This window comes from Haemaphysalis longicornis, unplaced genomic scaffold, assembly GCF_048455015.1.
Source record: "Haemaphysalis longicornis isolate Haplotype H1 unplaced genomic scaffold, Haemaphysalis longicornis Haplotype H1 scaffold_10, whole genome shotgun sequence".
In the NCBI taxonomy this organism is placed as follows: domain Eukaryota; kingdom Metazoa; phylum Arthropoda; class Arachnida; order Ixodida; family Ixodidae; genus Haemaphysalis; species Haemaphysalis longicornis.
Window position 1 is genome coordinate 86,306,144 of NW_027526204.1, and position 22,351 is coordinate 86,328,494.

The 22,351-nt window shown below is 45.9% G+C and overlaps 2 protein-coding genes across 2 annotated transcripts; one reads left to right on the forward strand and one right to left on the reverse strand.

Annotated features, from left to right (window-relative positions):
• Positions 1–2,617: 2,617 nt before the first annotated feature.
• Positions 2,618–11,937, forward strand: LOC144158871 (ras-related protein Rab-43-like). Its single transcript, XM_077690046.1, has 3 exons — positions 2,618–2,945; positions 4,881–5,064; positions 7,815–11,937. The coding sequence occupies exons 1-3, from the start codon at positions 2,766–2,768 to the stop codon at positions 8,075–8,077; spliced, it is 627 nt and encodes a 208-aa protein (XP_077546172.1). The 5' UTR covers positions 2,618–2,765; the 3' UTR covers positions 8,078–11,937.
• Positions 11,938–14,620: 2,683 nt separating this feature from the next.
• Dpm3 (Dolichyl-phosphate mannosyltransferase subunit 3) lies at positions 14,621–22,045 on the reverse strand. Its single transcript, XM_077688571.1, has 5 exons — positions 21,907–22,045; positions 21,648–21,760; positions 21,524–21,553; positions 21,330–21,407; positions 14,621–14,873 (listed from the first exon to the last, which is right to left on the reverse strand). The coding sequence occupies exons 2-5, from the start codon at positions 21,750–21,752 to the stop codon at positions 14,820–14,822; spliced, it is 267 nt and encodes an 88-aa protein (XP_077544697.1). The 5' UTR covers positions 21,753–21,760; positions 21,907–22,045; the 3' UTR covers positions 14,621–14,819.
• Positions 22,046–22,351: the final 306 nt, after the last annotated feature.

Sequence of the window (22,351 nt, forward strand, 5' to 3'; positions counted from 1 at the left end):
TGATTTTAAGGCCCGGGCACGGCCCAAGCCCGCTTTATAAGGCCGAACCCGACCAGGGCCTGGAGCACCAAGCCCGGGCCCGGGCTTCCATAAGTGAGCCTGGCCCGTGCCTGTTTGTCAAGCACAGGCCGGGCCCGTGCCAGGTCATTTCTTATTAAGCCTAGGGAGGGTCTGCGTGTGCGTGACCAGGACGGGCTTAGACGCTGAAGAACATTTGTTTATTATATTTGGCTGAGTTTCTTCGTAGCAGGTAATCAGGCAGAACATCTCGTCTGCACAGCACGTCGTGAACTGAAATGCAAAAAATAGGGTTAAGAAGTGCACGCACTTTAGCTTACACCGATAATAATAGATGCATTCTTACATGACGCCTTAGCCGCACAACCGCCAGCTTAGACTTCCAACAACCCAGGTATCAGGCTGGGTTCAGAAAAGGATACTCTACAAGGATCACATACATGTCGTCAACCAAATAATAAAAAAAATGCGCAGAGTATAATAAACCACTTTACATGATATTTATAGACAATGAAAAAGCGTTCGATTCAGTAAGCACCGCCGCAGTGATGGACGCCTTAACAGACCAAGGAATAGAGAAGACCTACCTACGACTCCTAGGCGACATATATGAGGAATGCACCGGCAGAATTACACTTCAGAAGCAAAGTTATAAATTCCTGATCCGAAGGGGAGTGCGACAAGGAGATACCATCTCACCAAAATTGTTCACAGCATGTCTGGAGAGTGTGTTCAGGAGGCTTGACTGGGAATACTTAGGCTTACGGATAAACGACGAATACTTGAGTCGTTTAATGTTTGCAGATGACATAGTTTTGCTCAGTGAATCAGCAGAGCAATTCCAAAACATGATTGAGGAACTAAAATCACAGAGCTTCGCTGTGGGGCTAAATATAAACATGAATAAAACTAAAGTGATGATAAATAAATAAACATGCTGAACGCACCTTTTTTTAGACTAGGAGACGAAACACTAGAACAAGTACAAGAATATAACTACCTTAGCCAGATGGTCAGTGCGGACGCAAACCACGAGAAAGAAATCAGGCGCAGAATAGAACTGGGATGGGGTGCATTCGGCAAGCACTCGCAAATAATGAAAATTGTGACTAAAAAGAAAAGCATTCAACCAATGCGTCCTGCCGGTGATGACATACGGAGCGGAAACTTGGCGACTTACTAAACAATTAGAAAGCAATCTTAGGTCTGCTCAACGTGCCATGGAGAGGATAATGTTAGGAGTAACGCTTGGGGACAGAAAACGAGCTACCTGGATTAGGGAACAAACTCGGATAGATGATATCATAGTTCAGGTTAAGAAAAAGAAATGGACTTGGGCTGGTCATGTGGTACGACGAACGGACAACAGGTTGACCACAAGGACAACAGAATGGACGCCGCGAGACGGGACTAGAAGAAGAGGAAGGCCATTAACTTGATGAAGAGATGAAATAAGAATATTCGGAGGCAAGGAATGGACACGGGCAGCACAGGACAGAAACGGGTGGAGGTCTATGGGGGAGGTCTTCGTCCTGCAGTGGACCAAAAAATAGACTGTTGTTGTTGTTGTTGATGATGATGATGAGAATCACCATCACCTTTGATGGCCAGATCATAGAGAAATAAAAAAAACGTCACGCGGTTGTCTCAGCCACAAGTAGTCATTGCTGATGTTTTTTTTGTTGTTGTTGTTGTTCTGCATTTCAATCCACGAGTATATGTACGTGAATTGAAGTGTTTTAACTGCGGTGGTTGCTCAGCGGTGGTGTTTTTCTAGCCTTGTTTCCATCGAGCGGCCGTGCTTATAGCACGCGAGTTCGATTCCACGGCAGCCGCATTTCGGTGGGTGCGACCATAGAGTTAATGTACATTAAGCGCAGAGCTCCAGGTTGTGTGAATTAATCCCTTCCCCACTAGGCATTCCTTGTAATTTGTATCTTCGGTATATATGTTATACCCCAAAATACAAAACCATGATGTACTAGTACACGAAATTACGAGGTGTCTTCGATTTGGCTGCACTCGCTGCACTCATTCAGGTAGTGCAGCACTCGCCTCTTCGATTGGCGAGTAAAGCGCGCGGCTTCTGCACTTCGCTCATCGCTCTTCGATTTACCGACAGTGCAGCGCGCAGGATGAGTTTACGGCTTTCCCTGCACTCGCCAGGGAGAAGGTACAGAAGCAGACGACAAAAGTGCACGACCGGTTCTGCGGTGGCGGCGCCTGCGCTGAACTGGCTGAACTAATTCTGAACTCATGCAGAAAGTGCAGGCCAAACAAATCAGACATAGAAAAACACGTTTTTAAACCAATGCGTAGAACTAACATAAAGAATGGCGTAAAAATAAACTCAGAATATACGTACTTTCAGTGCTATTTGGTACACCTCATGTCGGAATTTCGGCCGTGCCCAAAACCGGGCCCACGGCATGGAGCCAAACACAGCCCGGGCTTTCGGGTCAGCCCGGGCCCATGCAGTCATCGAGTTTCATACTAATATACGCTATGCATGCAGTGCTCTAATCAGGGACCGAATTTGCCGATGTACGCGGACTTGGCGAAATTGGCGAAAGCGAAAGCGGCGAAAGGGCGCTGAAATCGCAGCAAGCTGGTCACGTGATTCAACATGTCCGCCTTCCATTTGCGCTAGTCGGATCGGCAGCCGATCTGCAAATTATTTTCCGACTGAAGCGCGGACCACCGTACGCTTGTGTCAAGTAGTGCTCGTGCGTCGCCCGCAAAGAGCCATGAGCGACGACGACCACTTCGATTTTCTCTTCAAGATCGTCCTGATCGGCGACTGCGGCGTCGGCAAGACTTGCGTTGTCCACCGTTTCAAGAGCGGCATGTATGTGGAACGGCACGGCAACACGATCGGCGTCGACTTCGCCATGAAGACGCTCACCGTCGAAGGCAAGAAAGTCAAGGTGGGTACGAACAGTTTCTCCGCGAACAACTCGCAGGAGCTGTCAACGCCGCGGGATTTCGATTTTCAGTAGCGCGTCTTGCGCGTTCGAAGTGTACGTGACTCGCGGCAGAGACCTGATAGTGTTCCCGGAGCTGTCAGTTGCGACCGATCAAACCGCACAGCTGGTCTCGGGGGCGTGGGATCGGACGCCTGTTTGAATCCGCCCTGCTGGAGCTTCGTTGATCGGACGGGAATTATGGAGGAGATGACTCAGGTCGCGGGTAGCGCTGTCGCGTTGGCCGATACGCTTCGGCGATCATTCGGAGAGGAGCGCGTAAGAGGAAAATTGGAATCTTTCGTAGCATATCCTTGCTTGGATTCCGGCCAGTTGCGACTGTTGAGGAATCTGTGGAATGTTGTGCAAGCGTAGACAGGTTACTTTCTCAGACGTCGAGGCCGCGAGCTAATTAGTTTGTTATGAAGCTATAGATTTAGCTGGTCAAAAAAGACTGGATGGTGGCTCATCGCGAGTGTTTCGGAATCTGTGGAATTTTGTGCAAGCGTAAACTGGCCGTTATTTCCTCAGGCGTTTAGGGCGCGAGCTAATTGGTTTCAGTTAAGAAACTATGTCAACTGGCAGCGAAAAAAAACAACGCACAAAAACAGGTGTTTCAGGAAACAGCTCTTCGCTAGGCTGTGTACTCAAAGAATGGTCCTTAGTTTCTCCTTGCATATGTTGGCTCCGAAAAAATAACCATTGGACGTCCAGTTGGACCAGTCCCAAACACAGACCAATCGGAAGCGCAATCCGTCCAACTGTGCTTCAAATTAGTCTAATTAACGCGCCAGTCACGACGCCTACATAATAATCATAGCTTCATGCGTATTTTTGGCAAGACGCCTGCCTTCAATTCATCTCAATTGCCTCGAGCAATCATGCGCTGGGATGATATTGCTGACCGAAAATTGCATCGATACTTCGTGGTGATAGCTTTACCGCAAATCCGCACTGACATTTTTTAGTAATTGTATAAAGTAATTGCCAGAATGATGTCATTGTTTATGGATGTTTTCCCGTGTATTGGTCGTTTTCTGTTGCTTTAAACTGCAAAAAACCCTTTGTGCATGTAATAATTTTTTATTAGAAACATTTAAGACGTGCTTTATTGACTTTGCAAGATTAATACTGTAAGATTACTATGGAAACTATATATTGTGTACTTGGTTCTTTTTGCAGAACTGTAACAACCCCTAACTCAGTGCTCTTCAATGGGCCTGTAAGTTATAGTAGATAAATAAATAGTGTTTTGAACTGCTCCAACTGGACTTCTGATGGTTATGTGAGCACGAAGTTGTCCAAGAACATTCCAGCTCTTGCTTCAGTAGCCATGAAAGTAGGAACAAGGACAAAGCAAGCTTATTGCTTGATCACCGTATTGTGCCCTGTGGCTAATACTGCTGTCACACGGGCACTTTCAATTGCGATTGAAATGAATCACGGTAGAGTTTTTGAGCGCGCTCGATGCACTGCCGCTGCTACACGGCATGTTTCATTCGCGATCGAGAAGTTGCACCGGTTGCACTTGTGTACGCCAGATGGTGCTACCAATGTACTTGCGGCCGGCGTCTGGTAACTTCGTGCGGTCATAGGTATACGTAACTATGTTAATGTGACCGCACGCTTATTTGCATCAATTTATTTGGCACAATTTGTGGCGTTAGTTGAAGTTTTCACCTTCTGTGCCATTACTGAGTGGGGACGAGAGTATCGCTGCTTTCATTCGATCGCGCTTGGAAGCCTCGATCGCGTTTGAGAAACCAGGATTGGGTTCGAGCGGGATCGAGCTAGATCGCGATTGAAACTGCCGTGTAGCAGCGCCAGATCCGGATCGACTCAATCGCGATTGAAAGTGCCCGTGTGACAGGGCTATAAGGTCTCCGTTGAACCGTGCAGCTCCAGATATGGGACACGGCGGGCCAGGAGCGCTTCCGCACCATCACGCAGAGCTACTACCGCAGCGCCAACGGGGTGGTCATTGTCTACGACATAACGAAGAGGTCATCTTTCCTGAGTCTTCCACGCTGGGTCGAAGAAGTGCGGCGGTACACGGGCTGCAATGTGCCTTTGCTGCTTGTTGGTAAGCATGTGCTGCACTTGATGCAGCACTTAAAGGAGCCATGAAGACAAAACACAATTTTGTGTTATTCGAAAGATTTCATGTTTTATAGTGCCCCCAGCACTTGTCCGAATGCAAACAATGCTTTATTCACTGAGAAATAAATTAATTTAAGTTAAAATTTTGATTTTCCCGCTAAATCGTGCGTTTTCGTTGTCTGCAATGATATCACAGGGCCTTTTTTAACGTTAGTGAACCTAGATGGCGCCACCACACCGCGGCAAGCCGTTTTCTGCCTTTGGTTTGTTTGTGAACGTATTTGTACCTGGCTTGTTTTGTTCATGGAGACAATCGTTTCGTGAAACATGGTGCTCGCTCGACAAATACGGTAACGTAAGACATTGTCGCTTGCGTCAATCGGCCAGTGCCGTCTGAGACAACCCCAAAGCCCCGCAGTCCTGTGCAGCTAAACCAAGCATAGTGCGCGCAGTACCAACAGCAGTACACGCATTGGTACTTCTATGTTTACGTTTGCTTTCGTAACTTCCACTGTTTCCACCGTTTGTCCTGCCATTCTGAGGGCTTTAAAAAGAATGTGCCCTAAATTAAATCGCAAATAGCTCGTTCGGCAGGCTTACAAGCTCTGCCTAGTTTGCATTTGCTTTTGCCGCCCTCCGCCGATCACAGAGCTGTCTGGTATGACATCGTAGGTTCTGTTGCGGGAAATGAGCTAGTGGGCCGCATGGCCATTCCCCTTTTTCCCTAATTATGTAGCTTATTTGAGCGAAGCTTACGTTAAAAGTGGTGTCAGTATGATGCTAACGAGGCAATCTTTCGAATGAACCAAACTTGTGTTTTCTCTTCATGGCTCCCTTATCGATTAGTTATGTTTGGCTTTGCAGCAACATTGTGCTATGTTGTGACTGGCTATCTTATCTGCTCTCCTCTCCCCGTCGCTGGGCTGAGCTTGTCCTATTTGCTTATTCAGTGCTGGTCTGCATAAGCTAGGCTCTAATAGGCGTTTCTAGCTTGTGCAAATATCAGTGTGAGGTTTCCAGTTTTGGTGAATGTCGCTCGATTGAGGAAAACAAAAAAAAAAAAGAAAACAGATGTTATCTTTTAAGGCAAAAGCCTTAGATCTCTGTTTTATGGAATGCGTGATGCACAAAAAAATTGTTGAGAGGTACACAGAATCACGCAAACAATCGCAGCCCAGCACAGGAGCATGGTAGGCTGCTGCCGCCACACTTGCAAACCGAGTTGCCTAGAGAGCTAAATGTACTAAATGTACAAACACGTGGCTAAAAGCTAAATGTACAAACACGTGGCTCCTGGTATGGTCAGGAAGCAGAATGAACTTCAGGGAGAGGGTGCTGGAACACTGGTGACAGGTGCGGTCGCAAATTCGAGCATAAAGTTCAACAGCAGAACAACAGAAGGTCCAACTAGGCTTCGCAAGCAGTGTGAAGGTCCAAGGCCTTCACATCATTAGAAAGTGTTAAAGGGGCCTCGCAGACAAAATACAAGTTTGTTTTATTCGAAAGATTTCATGTTTTGTAGTGCCCCCAGTACTTGTCCGGCAGCAAACGATGCCTTATTCATTGAGAAATTAATAAATTGAAGTTAAAATTTTGATTTTTCCGCCAAATCGTGTGTTTTTGTGATGTCTGCGATGAAGTCACAGGACGGGTATTCAAACGAAATTCAGGTGCGTTATTACGCCCTGCAGTGGATTGTAGAGCCTTGCTTACCGTCAGTCCTCCTAGATGGTGCAACCATACTGAGCCGCAGACCGTTGTCTGCCTTTGCTTTGTTTTTGACCGTATTGGTACCTTGCTTGTTTTTGTTACGGTAGAAAGTAATCATTTCGTGAAACATTGTGTATGCTCGACAAACAGGGTCACGTAAGGCAGTGTCGCTTACGCCAATCGGCCAGTGTCATGTGAGACAACTCCAAAGTGGCGGACTGCTGTGCAGCTAAAACAAGCATAGTGCGCACAGTACCAACAGCAGTACGCTTCGGTACTTCAATGTATGCGTTTACTTTCCTAACTTTCATTGTTTACGCCACCATTCTTATGGCTGTAAAATGAATATGTGCAAATAGCTCGTTCAGCAGAGGACGCGGGTTCGATTCCCGACCACGGCGGCCGCTTTTCTGATGGAGGCGAAAAAGCAAAAACGCCCGTGTGCACGAGATTTTGGCGCACGTTAGAGATCCCCAAGTGGTCAAAATTAATCCGGAGCCCTCCACTATGGCATGCCTCATCGCCTGCGTTGCGTTTGCCCGTTAAACCTTACAATCAATCAATGAGCTCGTTCGGCAAGCTTATAAGCCCTGACTAACTTGCGTTTGCTTTTTCCCGCCTCATCCAACCGCACAGCTGGGCATATGGCGTCATTTGTTCTAGTGTGGGAAATGAGCTAGTGAGTCGCATGGCCATTCCCTTTTTTCCTGATTACATAGCTTACTTCAGCGAAGTTTACGTTAGAAGTGGTGTACGATTCCAACGAGGCAATCTTTCGAATGAACCAAACTTGTGTTTTGTCTGCATGGCCCCTCTAAGCAACCCCCCCGTAATTTTTTTAAAATCGTCATTGGCAAAAGAACTTGGTCCCCAAATGCACTACTTAAACAAACAAAGAAAATTTGAACGGAATGTTCAGGCCGTTTGGTACAAGCAATATAATACAATGAAATATACGAGTTTCATCTAGACGTGCTCGACATGTCGCGTCCTGAACTACGATCCTGCTACACCGCTACGCAGGCAACAAGTGCGACTGCGAGAGCCTTCGCGAGGTGACGCAGGAGGAGGCACAGGCCCTGGCGGACCAGTACCCAGAGTTCATGGCGTGCATTGAGACAAGTGCCAAGGAGAACACCAACATCGAGTCGGTCTTCGTCACGCTCGCCACCGAGCTCAAGAACAGCCACGACTCGGTGGGGCACCTCACCGACGATGACCTGCGCCGCATCTCGCTGAGCTCCACCAAGGTCGGACCGAAGGCCGCCTGCTGCACAAAACTGTGATAACGGAGCGCGGAGTCTCTTCCTGTCCGAGTCGGGCAAACAGCCGTTCTTTCCGTGTGCCTCGTTATGGGGGAAAGCGTCCGTCTTTGCAGTCTACCTCCCAACCCTTTCCCACCACCATCCTTTTTTTTAAAAAAAAAACGTGAGAACATTGCTGGTGGGAGGCAAGAAGCGATAATGCCGCAAACGTCTTCTTCCACTTGTGTCGAAGGCGGCATGTTGCAGCAGAAAAAAAATTTTGGAAAGTGTGCAGGAATTCCCAACTATGGTTTTTCTGCTTTATCCTGTTCTTTCTTTCACTTCGAAAAGGCGGTTTAAAGGCACGCTGCAAATATCGCTGCTCACGTCTGGGATTTTCTACTAGCTGTCGCGCTTCTTCAAAGGGTTCCTCCGGAAAATTGCTGGAATTTTTTGCCACCGTCCCTGAGAAATTGTTTGTGAACAAGCTTTTGGCGTCCCGGGAAATTGTGCCGGCTTGTCTCCAAGCCCTTTTGGAGTTTGTGGGAGATTTATCTGTCCTGCTGGCTCAAATCAACTGCCTTTCTTTTGTTTTGTGTGTGTGTGTAAGGTCACATGTTTGCAACACCCTGTTTGAGCTGTGAACTTTTTCCTCCGTCAATTCATTGTACACTGGCTGTGGGTTTCTTTGAAGGACAGGACGTCACGTTCAAAATGAACTGCTGCGGAGGAGACGTGCCTTTCTTTTTTTTTTTTTTTCATGTGGGGAGCAATGCATTGGTGCTATTCTCCAAAAACAACGGCACAGCCGTGTGTTAGAGAAAGAGAGGCTGTAAAGGCCTGTCCTGTGACACATCTTCGCAATAAAGGCATCACGTTCAAAACCGGCAAGTTTGCCATTAAGTCCAAAGTCGAGGCAGCTGACGTATCGTTTCATCCGCTATCATAGCCTAGAGTACTACAACTACTTGTTCTTTATTTTTCTTATGAAATTTGTACACACTGTTTTTACATGCTAGTCACACTACAGACATGCTTTTTTTTTTTCGTGTTGCCATTGCATTTTGACGTGCATCTTAGGCTGTCATGCACAGAGTCGAGCGTTTTACCCAGCCCCCAAACACTTTACATTAAAATCATCTTGCCCAACTTTTCCACATTGTCATGTGCGCGAGATACGACAACATGCCGAGCGTATCCGTGTTTTTATGTTACGAAGCGCCCCGCAGGGTTTACAGGCTTTATTAGTAGTGCTTGATGTACGGTTGGTTTACATCGTGGAAAGGAAATGTCAAGATTTAGATAACGTCTGTTTGTTATTCGTAACTGCCAGTCTAAAGTGCTGCTCGTAGTAACTTCTTTTGCTTATTACGACGACTCGTCAACACTGCTTCCAACCCATTGTTGACAGCTAGAGAGCGAACACTGACCACATTCCTTACGAACTCAGAAGTGCCTACAGCAGACTCCCCCTTCCGCCCCCTTTCACAGAGGGTCATATTAAATGCTGGTATAGACAAACGAGTTAGTAGGGAGGTCGTTCTAAATTCAAGTGCTTAGCCTCTAGTGTGGCAGTGTGTCAGTGAGTGACATTGTAAGCTTCTCTAGCTTTGTGGGAAGCTCTTTTAACTGCTCAGTGGCTATAACTGTAATCATCACTGAACTTCATCACTTCCAGAGGGAGAGCTGTCGCCTACGACAGGTGCAAGTTGGTCGGTTTTCATTAATTGCAAAAGGAGGAGACGCGTTTTAATAAAAGAATGAAGAGGCATTTGGCAGCCATGTTGTGAGCAAACAGACACAATACAAAATTGAGCAGCATTTTCATTTGGAACGACATTTTGCACTACTGAAGTAATTTGGGCTCAGCTTTGAGGTGACCAATCGGAGAGGAAAACTCCTATTATTATCAGTGGTTGCCCCCACTGCGGCACGAGTGATTTTATCACCTCTTATCTTGCGGCAGCATTGGTGATAAGATGAGCAACAGGAGTGATTTGTGCAATCGATGCAGTTTCTTGGTTTATAGAGAAGTTTAGTGGAGATGCGTTTAATGGCCATTCAGATTATCGGCGTAGTGCGAGTACTAGTATTCAATGCTCGGGGGTAAGGTTATTTATATGTAGCTTTGTAACTGCTTCTAACGAATCTACGGCAGCTCTGCTGTTACATATCCTTAAGTACAATACCCATTTTTGCATACTTTAGGGAGTTAGTTATTGAAAGGTTGTGCTATTATGGCTTGGCTATCATTGCGACATTTAAGCTGAAGGGTTGTTGGAGCTTGACTTTAACGTTTGAACATGTTGTTGCAACACTACAGGTACGGCCAAATGTTCGCATCTTGAAGTGTTGCAATCTCAGGCCACGAAAAAAAATTGATTTTTAGTGCCATTGTGTTGTTTTGGGCCATTTCAGAGGTGATTTTTATGATGTTTCAACTGAATTTCCTGTGTTGCCATTCTTACATCATGCGTTTTCACTTTAAATAAAGTTGCAACATTTTTATGCTCTCTTCCTTTTCTGTTTTGCAGCCCATTTTGGTTCTTTGGCGATTCGGTCCCACATTCGAACCAATTGTGCGTTTTCCATGTATATGCGCTAATGGCAACAGTTCCCTATTTTAACCTTTGCCTGTATGATGTAATTTGATCGACGGTTGTTTTTAGTTGCACGCAACACGCATTTCTGCTGCATACATCTGGTTGTGTGTTCAAGGTGCCGAGACACCTCTGCTCAAGTGGCAATGTCAAATGCAGCAGCTCTTTTACAAGAAGACGAACAAAGTGGCAACCACTTAATGTGCGCGAGATATGACAACAAACGACTAAAATCATTTCCCGATAAGCTCCTATGCAATTCGCGAGATGCTTCGAAAATGATTCATTGAGAATTGCAGTTCGACCAACAAGGAACACTGCGTATTTCAGTGCACAGTGACTTAATGTTTCGGGACCCCTTGCTTCACACAATGCAGCAATGCTTGAAGCAGAAATGCCTGAAATTCGAAGCATGTTTGCATTCAGGTGTTGCCTACATTTTCTTTTAGGAAGAGGAGAAAGGTTGGGTAACGTTAAATATGACACAAGCTGCAACATATTCCAGCAGCGACAAAGTTGGGGTGGATAGCAATTGCAAGCTCTAACCTAGCGTCACCAAATAAAGGCTTTTAGAGTATCGGCACTTTTTTCTCATTGTTATGTGCCGCCAGGATTTTCATTGGTCGGTCAGCACCACGTGATATTTGTTTACATATGGGTGTAGCCATTTTGTTTCTCGGCGCCTCTCCCCTCTCTCTCTCTCTCTGCTGCGCGGACGCTCGAGCGGACGGTCGCACTCTGCCCGTCACAACCGGCGGCGGTTTCGTTGGGAGATGGCAACACTGCAAGCCAGAAACAAAATGGCCCCCAGACGCTTCCGGGTGCACGAAGTGGCGGTACTCTTAAGCATAGCTTATTTAGTGACGCTACTCTAACCTTTGGTTATAGTGGTAAGCTACATTTAACAAGTAGGAAAGAATTTCAACCACTGTTTATTCACCTGCTTCAAACCGTTGTATGAATTTTTAGAACATTTGTTTCATGGCATACAGGTTTTTACCATTGGTCTGTTGTAAGCAGTGATCGAGGAAAATAAATCTCAACTGTTGTTTAGGGCGGCTTTGCCAACGTGTTTTTAAAAGCAAAGTGCCTCAACAAGAGGGAGGGGGAAAATCTGAAATAAGCACTGCCTGTAGTAGACGTATGCAATTGTACAGCCCAGCACGGTACTTGCATTACTGTGCAAATATGTATCGCCATTTTGCGTCGAATAGTAATGGTGACGAATATCACAACTGTTACTTGATGAAGATATCAAAGTTGATGCACTTGTGAAATAAACATTACTTGTTGCTATCGTCTTTTGAAGGCATTCTTCTCTTCTTCCCCACGAAAAAAATCTGCAAATTGGTGTATCAAAACAGCTCCCCGACGACTGCTGCGCTCTCCACTTCTCGTTCGCGTGGGTTTTCGTGAACTCTGTGTTTAGTCACTTCCATAACTAGTGTTGAGAACAGACAAGTTAGAGACGACAAATGGTTTCACGACATTTGCTGCTTTTTTGGTTATGTATACAAATACTGCCAGGTTGAATTTGAGAGAAGACCAGGAATTTGTGCCAATTATTACAACAGCTTCCATACCCAACTCAATTCTGCTCGAATAGTTGCTGTTGCGAGTTCTGCTCTCAAAAGCACGCAAGAAGGTCCCACTAGCCTCGTAAATAGTTACTTAGCAAGATAGCTTTTGCACTCCCTGGTACTGAGCCACAGGTGCTCATCGAAGCAGATACCGTATTTTCACGCGTATAACCCGCCCCTGCATATAATCCGCACCCCCCACTTTCAGCCCGCCGGAAAAGAAAAAAAAATCCTTGCGTATTGCCCGCACATTTGATTTAGAAATGCTGCACCAAAGTATCTGCTCAAGCAACACATCACGTTCTGTGTAGACAGAAAAAGCGTCTAAGCAAGTAGAATAGACTGACTGCAAGGCTAAAGTCACAATTCACTCAGTGTCACTGGTCTCGCTAGATCTATCACTTGAGGCCGCAGTCCTCACTGTTGTATACAAGGTCATCTTCACACACAACGCGTAGTGCCGTGAAGCTGCACTAAAGAAAAAACTCCGCGTATTATCCGCACCCTACTTGGCCACTGAAATTTTCGCATTTCTGGTGCGGGTTATACGCGCCAGAATACGGTAATTGCTTGCTGGCGAATAGCGAAGACACCCGTGTGTTGACATTTAAGCACTTGTCAAAGATCCCCAGGTTGCCAAATTAATTTGAAGCCCTCCACTTCACTGCAACTCATAGCGAGGTGTAGCTTCGTACTGTTAAACCCCCAAAACTTTTTACCGGAACATTTCTAGAGACAAGGATATATTTTTTCCCTTCTCCGAGCACTCGATCCCCAGGCACCATGTTGGAAGCTCTCATGATTCTACCTGGCTAAATGCTCACAAGTGTGGTGTGTGCATGAAGCAGCAGCGTTTCAAATGCACAAGTTCAACTGCGGCTATCAAAAACCATCTTTTCAAACTCTGTGCACCTTGATGAAACCCATTAGTACTCAGTTTGGTTCAGTTGGGCTCGGTTGGGTTCAAATTTTTTTCCCTATGCGATAATTCATTAGTCAAATTTTGAAATTCGCACCCGCGTACTACAATTCAGTTTTAAAGACAAGTTCCCATCTCTAATCAGTGGTAAAATTTGTATATTGTACACAAAGGAAAGAAAACTGCACCAACGTCGCCCCCATATAGTTTTTTCTCTCCTCTGGGATATATCCGAGCATAAGAGAACTCCAGACATTACGATTAGGGTTGTTCTTTTCAGGTAAAACCCGATTTTATCCGATTTCTGCAAAATTATGCGCTGACAATGCACTGTTCTCCACCAGTACTTTCCGAAAGCAAGCCAAACGCAGCTTTCAAATTCATTGAGTATTGGCACGGCTTTTCCACTTGCTACTGCAGGCTGGCAAATGCTGCCCTGGAATTGCTGTTTCTGCCTAACGGAAGCTGTCAGGTCGAGAGAACAGGGCAGTTTTGGACCCTTGGTCGGACCCACGCCAGGCCGTATGGGCTACCGAAGCTCTGTTTGTGTTCTTGCGTAGTACTGGCTTGGAACAAATGCTGTGATTACCGTCTTAACTTCCAAACCATGTGTATGTGCTTTCCGAACTTTGTAAATGCGCTTGAACACTCGTGCGCATCACGTCGTTCTTTCATTATTTATTTATTTTAGGTCACAGACCCCCATGTTTTCGTTCCTTCATATGGCGTAGCATGCTAAGCAATATGGCTCTGCTAGCCTCGCTTTTACCATTAAATTCATTCTCTCTCTCTCCCATCTGGGATACACTGAACGATCAGATAGGGCTCAAATGAAGACCGACATGATTTGATTGAATGTAGGGTTTAACGTGCCAAAGCAACGCAGGCGATGAGGCGCGCCGCAGTAGAGGGCTTCGGATTAATTTTGACCACCTGTGGATCTTCAACGTGCGCCGAAATCTCGTACAAACGGGCGTTTTTGCTTTTCGCCTCCATCAGAAAAGTGGCCACCGTGGCTGGGAATCGAACCCGCGACCTCGTGCTCAGCGGCGCAACGCCTTAGCCACTGAGCCACCACGGCGGGTGACCAACATGAGACCGACATGTTGCGTATGCAGATGATTATGTATGCAAACAAGGATGTGTAAAAAATTGATGACCTGATTTTCGTGAATAAAATGTTTCATTTCTCAGAAGTTATTAATGCTCTTTACTGTCGACATTACTGATTCATTTCCAAACAAACACCAAACTTTGGAGAGTATTTGCTAGAAAACTTTGACACCCCTCTGATTACCAGCTTGAAACAAACGCCAATGTTAAGGCATTAGAGTCAAAGGAGCCTCAAATAGGCATCTGAAGGTCACCATTTCAATCACACTATTGCTAATACAGCCAGGTAACTTTGTAAGCACACACCATTGGTCTTCCATCGTATTTTCAAACCTGAGACTGCAATATTCCGAGAATTTTAATGCACTTGAAGAAGAAGCATACGAAGCTCTTTATTTTACACAGAGGTGCCCAGAGCAGCACACAAACGTAATTAAAACACACATCAAAGATTCACAAACGTTGGTAGGCACAGTTGATTAGTGGAATGGCCACGGCCAGCCGTGGGTCTGTTGGTGATTTGGGTGTCAGCAGTCAAAATATGCAATTAACTCGATCGGATATGCCTTGCTTCAGTCAAATTTGTAGCCCCGTCGTTTGAGGTCTTCTCTGGCTTCGACAATTTGCTGCAAGGAGAAATCAAAAGCATGCGGTAAAGTGCTACGCTGTTAGCACAAACTGAACTCAACACAGCTTTGAAGGGGCCATGAAGACACAATACAAAGTTGGTTCATTGAAGGGGCACACTGGTCTTAAGAAGAATGGACAGTTGGGCTAGTTGGTAGGTGACCATCTTGGTGGAAACAAAACCACACAAAAAACAGGGACGAAGGAAGACGTAGACAGCACGGCGCCGTGCTGTCTACGTCTTTTTTCGTCCCTGTTTTTTGTGCGCTTTTGTTTCCACCAAGATAAACACTGGTCTTAAAACCAAAAAAGTTTAATTTTTATACTTATGATGATGAAAATTGGGGGACATATGCAGTTTGTCATTCTGATTGTAGATATAAAGTTTGTTTTTGTGTAAGACGATTACATTCAAACTTGAGCGAATTTTTATACTTGATTGTTTGGAGGCTTTTCTAAGAAAACGGCTGGAGCGATGCATCTGAACAAGGTACCAGTGAACTGTGCACAAATGAAGGAGTGCAATAGGACTAACGTTATCATTCTATCTGGTCTGTAGCAGAAGTTCCGACTGTCTGAAGTTTGGTCTTGGAAGACAAAACCGTTTTTTCTGGTGCCCACTTCACAAGCCCGAACTTCAACCAAACTTCAAACGGTCGTAACTTATGCTACAGACCAGACAGAATGACAACGTGAGTAGTTTTATTGCACTCCTTGATTTGTGCACAGTTCACTGGTACCTTGTTCAGATGCATCCCTCCAGCAGTTCTTTAGAAAAGCTTTCAAACAATCAAGTATAAAAATCCGAACTAGTTTGAATTTAATCGTCTTACTCAAAAACAAACTTTATATCTACAATCAGAATAAAAAATTACATATGTCCCCCAATTTTTATAATCCTACATGTAAAAATAAAGTTTTTTTTTATCAAAGACCCATGTGCCCCCTTAAAACAACAAGCGTTTTGTCCCTACATAACGATCGTACCAATTTCTCTAAAATTTTCAAAGGAATAGCCGGGATATTAGAGGAAATAGTTAAAGCACTGGCGACTCCCTAGTCATTATCTAGAAACTTTTCGAAGACGTCACAGAATCTTGTTTGTGTGATTGGCGGCTGCTGATCTAAGCCATCACCAAGCAACATGACTGGGCAATTGTAGTGGGGCCTCTATACTCCGGTACAAGTTAAGAATGGCAACGGAAGTTGCCGCTGTGCCTCATCACCGCAGCCAGATGTTACTCCGTGTGGCGCAAGTAGCACGTTACCGGGAATATTTTGAACATGGCACGAGCCGTTTTCATGGTTTTTACGACTTAATATGCATATAAACTACCACACTGACAACAAACAAACTACGTGAGAAAAGCCAGACGATATTACGCATTCACAGCAATCTCCTTTCAAAATGCGCACCCCCGTTGACATCCGTGTCCGTCGCTAAAGTGGAGTGATACTGCACATGAGCTATTGCCGTTCTTAACTTGTTCCCGAGTGTAGTTCCGTTTGATCATATCATTTCATAGCTAACGTGCAGTTGACACACTGATAACCACGTTTCTCGTGCTGGCCCATGGTACATCACTCCGGCCCCATATTACGTCACCACAGCGCAACACTTCAAAGTTTTCCAATATTTCTCGCGTTGTTTTGGTTGAAGAACGCTTTTTGTGGCTGAATAGAGCTGAGTGAGTCACCAAAGCCAAGTTCTTTCAATCTGAACAAAGTTGAATTCTGTCTTCACAGCCCATGTGGAATGCTTCTGAGCTGTTTGTATTTTTTTTAAACGTTTTCCTTTTTGTTATCTGTCATACAAACCAAAAATCAGTTGCCCCAAGTGAAATCTGGAGCGCACAGCCTTTTACCACTTCGAGCCATTCGTCCATGATGGCCAAGGGTGGTTGGGCTTGCCACGAAAAGACGTATACTCCAAATTGTCTGAACTATAGATGTGACACTTTTGTCGTGAGGTTATTTATAGTGGAACGACTTAAAGGGGACATGCAGAGAAAACACAAGTTCGATTCATTTGAAAGATTGCCTTGTTAAAATCATACTGACACCAATTTTAATGCAAACTTCGCTCAAATAAGCTATATAATTAGGTAGGAAAAAGGGAATGGCCATGCGACCCACTAGCTGATTTCCCGCAACAGAACCTATAATGTCATACGTACCCAGCTGTGCGATTGGCCGAGGCCAGCAAAAACAAATGCAAATTAGGCGTGGCTTATGAGCTTGCCGAATGGGCTATTTGCACTTAAATGTAATGCATATTCATTTTACAGCAGTAAGAATGGTGGGGTAAACAATGAAAGTTATGAAAATACACGTAAGCATAGAAGTACTGATGCGCACTGCTGTTGGTACTGGGCGTACTACGCATGTTTTAGCTGCACAGCAGTCCGCCACTTTGGAGTTGTCTTATACCCGTGCTACACGAGCGTTTCGAAGGCCTTCGAATCGAATGTCATTTGACTCAAATGACACCTTTGAGCTGCTACACGACGTTTTTCAAAGGCATTTGGTTAAAATGGCATTTGAGTCAAAGGAGCACGACAACTGACCCTCGAAAGTCTCAAAGGCCTTTGAAACACGAACGGTCGTACCCTCGGGCTCAGTTTCTGTAAGCCGTAATGTTTTGTGCGCACTTGTAGATCGTTATCAATTTGATCACTAATAATTGCTTTTTTGCCCATTTTAACTTTAAAATTAAATTTTCGGCAAGAACGAAACATGGCAGCAGTGGCGACACCAAAACTTTCAACTGCCTTTGAGAATGGTCGTGTAGACCGACAGAACTCCTTCCAGTTCGAATGACATTTGAAATTTCGACGGTCATTCGAGTGAAATGTCCTTCCAAACGCTCGTGTAGCACAGGTATTACACGACACTGGCCGATTGGCGTAAGCGACATTGTCTTACGTAACCCTGTTTGTTGAGCATACCCTATGCTTCACGAAATGACTACTTCCTAACGTAACAGAAACAAGCAAGGTACTGATACGGTAAAAAACAAAGCAACGGCGAACAACGGTCCATGGATGAGTATGGCAGCGCCATCTGGTACGACTGTCGGCAAGCAAGGTTGCATAGCCGAATGACACAACAGAAGTTTGTTTGACTAGGCGCACCTATGTCTTCATGGCAGACGTCACGAAAACGCACGATTTCACGGGAGAATGGAAATTTTAACCTAAATTCATTAATTTCTCAGTGAATACGGCATAGTTTGCTTCCGGACAAGTGCTGGGGGCACTACAAAACATGCGCTCTTACGAATAAAACAAAGTTGTATTTTGTCTGTATGGCCCCTTTAAGGTAATGTAGCAAATGTTTTCGAATAAATTATGGCTGGGAAATGACATAAAAAAGTACTGTCTGTATTGTGGCCACCTTTCACACTTCCCCCGTCTTTGTCTTCAAGTGACAATATTTTGCACAAGAATAAACATTAGCAGCAACGTTTGGGCTATGAGGCGTACCACAATGGTGGGTCAACACATACCCTCAGTATCCCAAGGTTCTTCATTTCATACCAAACACTCCTGTACGAAGACATTTGCAATGCATTCTGCAATCGTGAATGTGCAGCTAGTTGTGGAAAGATGTTACAACTGTGATAACCAATACACATACTTTCGTACAGTACGCGTCAGGCTTGTCTAGGGCAAGCGAGCGAGCGGCTTCGGAGCATGTTGGCGACATCTGCTGATAGCGGCTGGGTTGGAGATAACTTGCCATTGCGCATGCGTGGATTTCAGACAGGCTCGGGCCGCTCACCTTTTAGCATGGACAACTCAAACTTACAGACGCCTTCCACCGAAAGGGGCGCTTCTGTTCTGCAGTGCCAGCCGTAGGCAGTGATACAGGAATGAGCGCGTAATTTGACGCGATGCCTTATCAGCGCAGGCGTTACGTAATCGCACAAGAGGTTTGACGGAAATCGCTGCAGTGCACTCTTGTTTCGTGCTTTTCGTTTGCTAAACGTAAGATTCAAAATTAGCGCAGGCTGTTTTGCATGATTGCGTAAACACCTGTGGAGATAGTGCACTGCGTCGAATGACGCGTCTGTTCAACGCTCGCTGTTCGCCGTGTGGAAGAAAAGTGCTCGACGAGCTCGGGTGGTGGCTTCTGGAAACTAGAGTGGCGCATGTGAGACGACGACTGGCCTTAGCCTGTCCGAGATCCGCGCACGCGCAAAGGCAAGCTATCTCCAACCCAGCCGCTATCAGCAGATGTCGCCAGCACGCTCCGAAGCCGCGTGCTCGCTTGCCCTAGACAAGCCTGACGCGCACCGTACAACCTTTCGTGGCACAAGTTGAAGGTAAAATTGGTACGGGACTGTTGCAGAAACTAAGGTGGCGGTACCAGCTGCAAACCAAAATGAACAAGTTCTCCCATTGAAAAAGCTCATTTACGAACTCAAATTAAACTGCTGGTACGGCACCAAAGAATTATTTTGTGTGAAAATGTATGTGTAAGACCTGAAAAGTTATTTTCACATGACAATAACACGAGGCTGCAGTCAACGTGAGTAGTGCAAACGCGGCTACTGCTATTTTTACTCCCTTTTAGTTATAGCAGAGTCCTTCAATGCTTTTCTGGTCACGAAACTCCGCCCGAAGTTTCATTCAGGGACAAAAGCTGCCGCTAGGATCGCCCCTGTTAACGTGAAGGCTTCGCCGGCGGGCGACGACGCTTGCGGGCCGGCTGTTTTTCCGTCGACAACGCGCCTACTTTCATCTGCTCTTCATTTCCACCTGTAAAAACGCGAGCGAAGTGTGCACGTTTTTGATTCGAGTGTTGTAGCGTAGCTCAGCTGTGAAATTGAGGCAAGACCACGGGTGTTACTGAGGCGTATATGTTGCAGTGTTCGTTCGTAGCGGCAGGCACCGCTACGTTCTCGCTTTGAGAAGGCGGACATCTGACGTTTTCAATTTTTGACTAGTCTTTGCAGCCGCCTGCACGATTTGAGTTAACTAGCGCCAGAATTAAATGTGTATTCAGCCCTGGGCGACATGCTGCGCTGAGCAAATAGGTGTGCAAACATACAGCACGTTGAATTAGCGCTGTGTTTACGCTATTTTATAGCACGCTAATAATGTAAAAAAATATTCGAGATTCGGAAAGTGAGCGTGGACACCAGAAAAAAAAAACGCTCACAAAATGGAAGCAGCATAATGGGCGCGCGGAGGGGCCAGGGTAGGAGTAAATGCTACAGTCTTGAGCGACTTTCTCGGCTGTCCTCATAGGCATAGGGTGCCAAAAAATAAAAACTCGCCCGCTCAGTACCTGTCACACCCCTCCCACCCAAACGGCAAGTTAAAAAATATTGATTGATTGATTATGAGGTTTAACGTGCCGACGCTACCCCGGCAATGGGGCGCGCGCCGTAGTGTAGCGCTCCGGATTAATTTTAACCACTCAGGTATCTTAAACTTGCGCCGAAATCTCGAACACACAAGCGTTTTTTTTTTTTTTCTCTTTTCGCCTCCATCAGAAAAGCGGCTAGGAACCCGAGTCCTTGGGCTTATCAGCACAACGCCTTAGCCCCTGGGCAAGCCCGGCGGTGAAGTTCAAAAAATATATATATGCAGGCAAAGATAGCCGTGCTCCGCTTTCCCAATTCAAAATGTCTGATTGGATAACCAAAATCACAGTAGCTGCAGTCCCATCGTTGTTCAGCGCCTAAACGCGACGACATTTTGCAGACGGATTTTCTCGTTGTGAGCGCGACCGTGGCTTGGTCTCCGTAAATTCGCCGGCAGGTTTTCAAATATCCGGAGTATGGCATCGACGCGGAACTTGAGCTTCTTGCGCTGCAGAAGCACAGATCGCCCACTTATTTTGAACTCAGCGGCTCGAATAATGTCCGTAGAATCGAAATGTTTCTCGCACACACCAACGGCCTTCGACTTGAAGCTGAAAGCGTCCGTCTCCTGTCGTGGAATCGCTCGCTTCCACCTGTCGCGTTGTTCGCGGTCGCTTGGGAGGCAGAACAGCGAAACCTTTTCCGTTGTACTCCGATAGCCAGAGCGGCAACCAGGTACACAGCACGTCAGAGGCATGGTAGTTCACATAGTTTGCCCTTCGTTATGAGTGTAGAAAGCTATATCACGCAACAAACACCAGCAAGCCCGCGCTCCAACGCACTTCAAATGCGGCAGCCGCCGTCCAAGCCGCCTTCACTGGACTCGTAGCGCCACCGCGCGGGAGCTTTGGTCCCCATATGAAGCTCTCCCATAGCGTTACGGAGAAGTTTCGTGACCAGAAAAGCATTGAAAGACTCTGGTTATAGTTACGCTGTACCACTATAAAAGCCGTAACTATAGCTTCTAGCGTTAGCTATATGCTAGCGAGGGACGCGTAACAGCACGCACAAAAGTGGCGCGCGCCTTAGTAAACGTGACAAATGCATGAGTGAGAACACGAAGGTTGGCCTTTGGTGGTACCTTTTTGAGCTCCTCGGCTGCCGCTTCGCAGTTGTTGAACGTAAGCACCCTGTAGATAACAACTGTAGCGGCGTAAACCTGAAAAGTTAAACGTTAGCAGTAAGCTGCGGAAGGCAACTTCGAAACTTTGGTCGACTAAGTAAAGTCCGCGATCTTTCGGGAAAATAAAAAAAAAAGCATTATTCGTAACTTACTCCAAACACGACGCAGGCATACAATGGCAGCTGTAAGCAGGTAAAAGAAGAGGTGAAACCAAAATCAGTCAAAACATTCTTTCGAGTAGGAGTAGCAGCAACAAGTGTTCCTCCGTCAGCTCACCAGCCAAACGTGCGTTGTCGCAGCGCCCAGCCTTTGAGAAAGCAACGCGGTCCATATTGCCATGAATATAGACAGCCCTAATAACCACTGCATCAGTTTCGTCATGGTAGATTCTGAAAAGATGCGGCACAAACAAACACGTAAGCAAAGTTGATCGTGCCAGCGATGGACGGGTTTAGATGGAATTCGGCGATTCGTTTTTAACGACGAGCCACCGCTCGAAAGCTTTATGGAGGTGTCGAATGGCTTACGTACTTACCTGTCACCGCTCTTGGACCACGCGGATAGTTGAAGTAGGAGAGGTTGCGTTTACGCTAGCTTCGCGCCTCGGGTGTCGGCGTGTCCAGCGGGGCAACCGGTGCTATGCACGCCAGTTTCGCGAAATGTGCTGGCGAAGCGGCATCGGCAGCGACAGTATCAAAACTCTGAGCTAAAAGGTGTTTGACAAATCTTTTTTTTTTTTTCAAGCAAGCATTTTACCTGCTAAACTTCAAGGTAATATTTGATGAAAAGAATGCACTTGGTTTTGCAAGATGGTTCAAGATAGCTGTTGGACGTTTCTGGTTTCAGTTTTGTTTTCGTAACCGCTGAGGTTCGTGTGCGCGCCACGTCAGTAACCATTCCAATTATTTTCCTACCTTCCTGCTCCTCCTCATCGGTGTAGATGATACGTGCCTACTTGGTAACTGCCAAGTTTTTTTTAT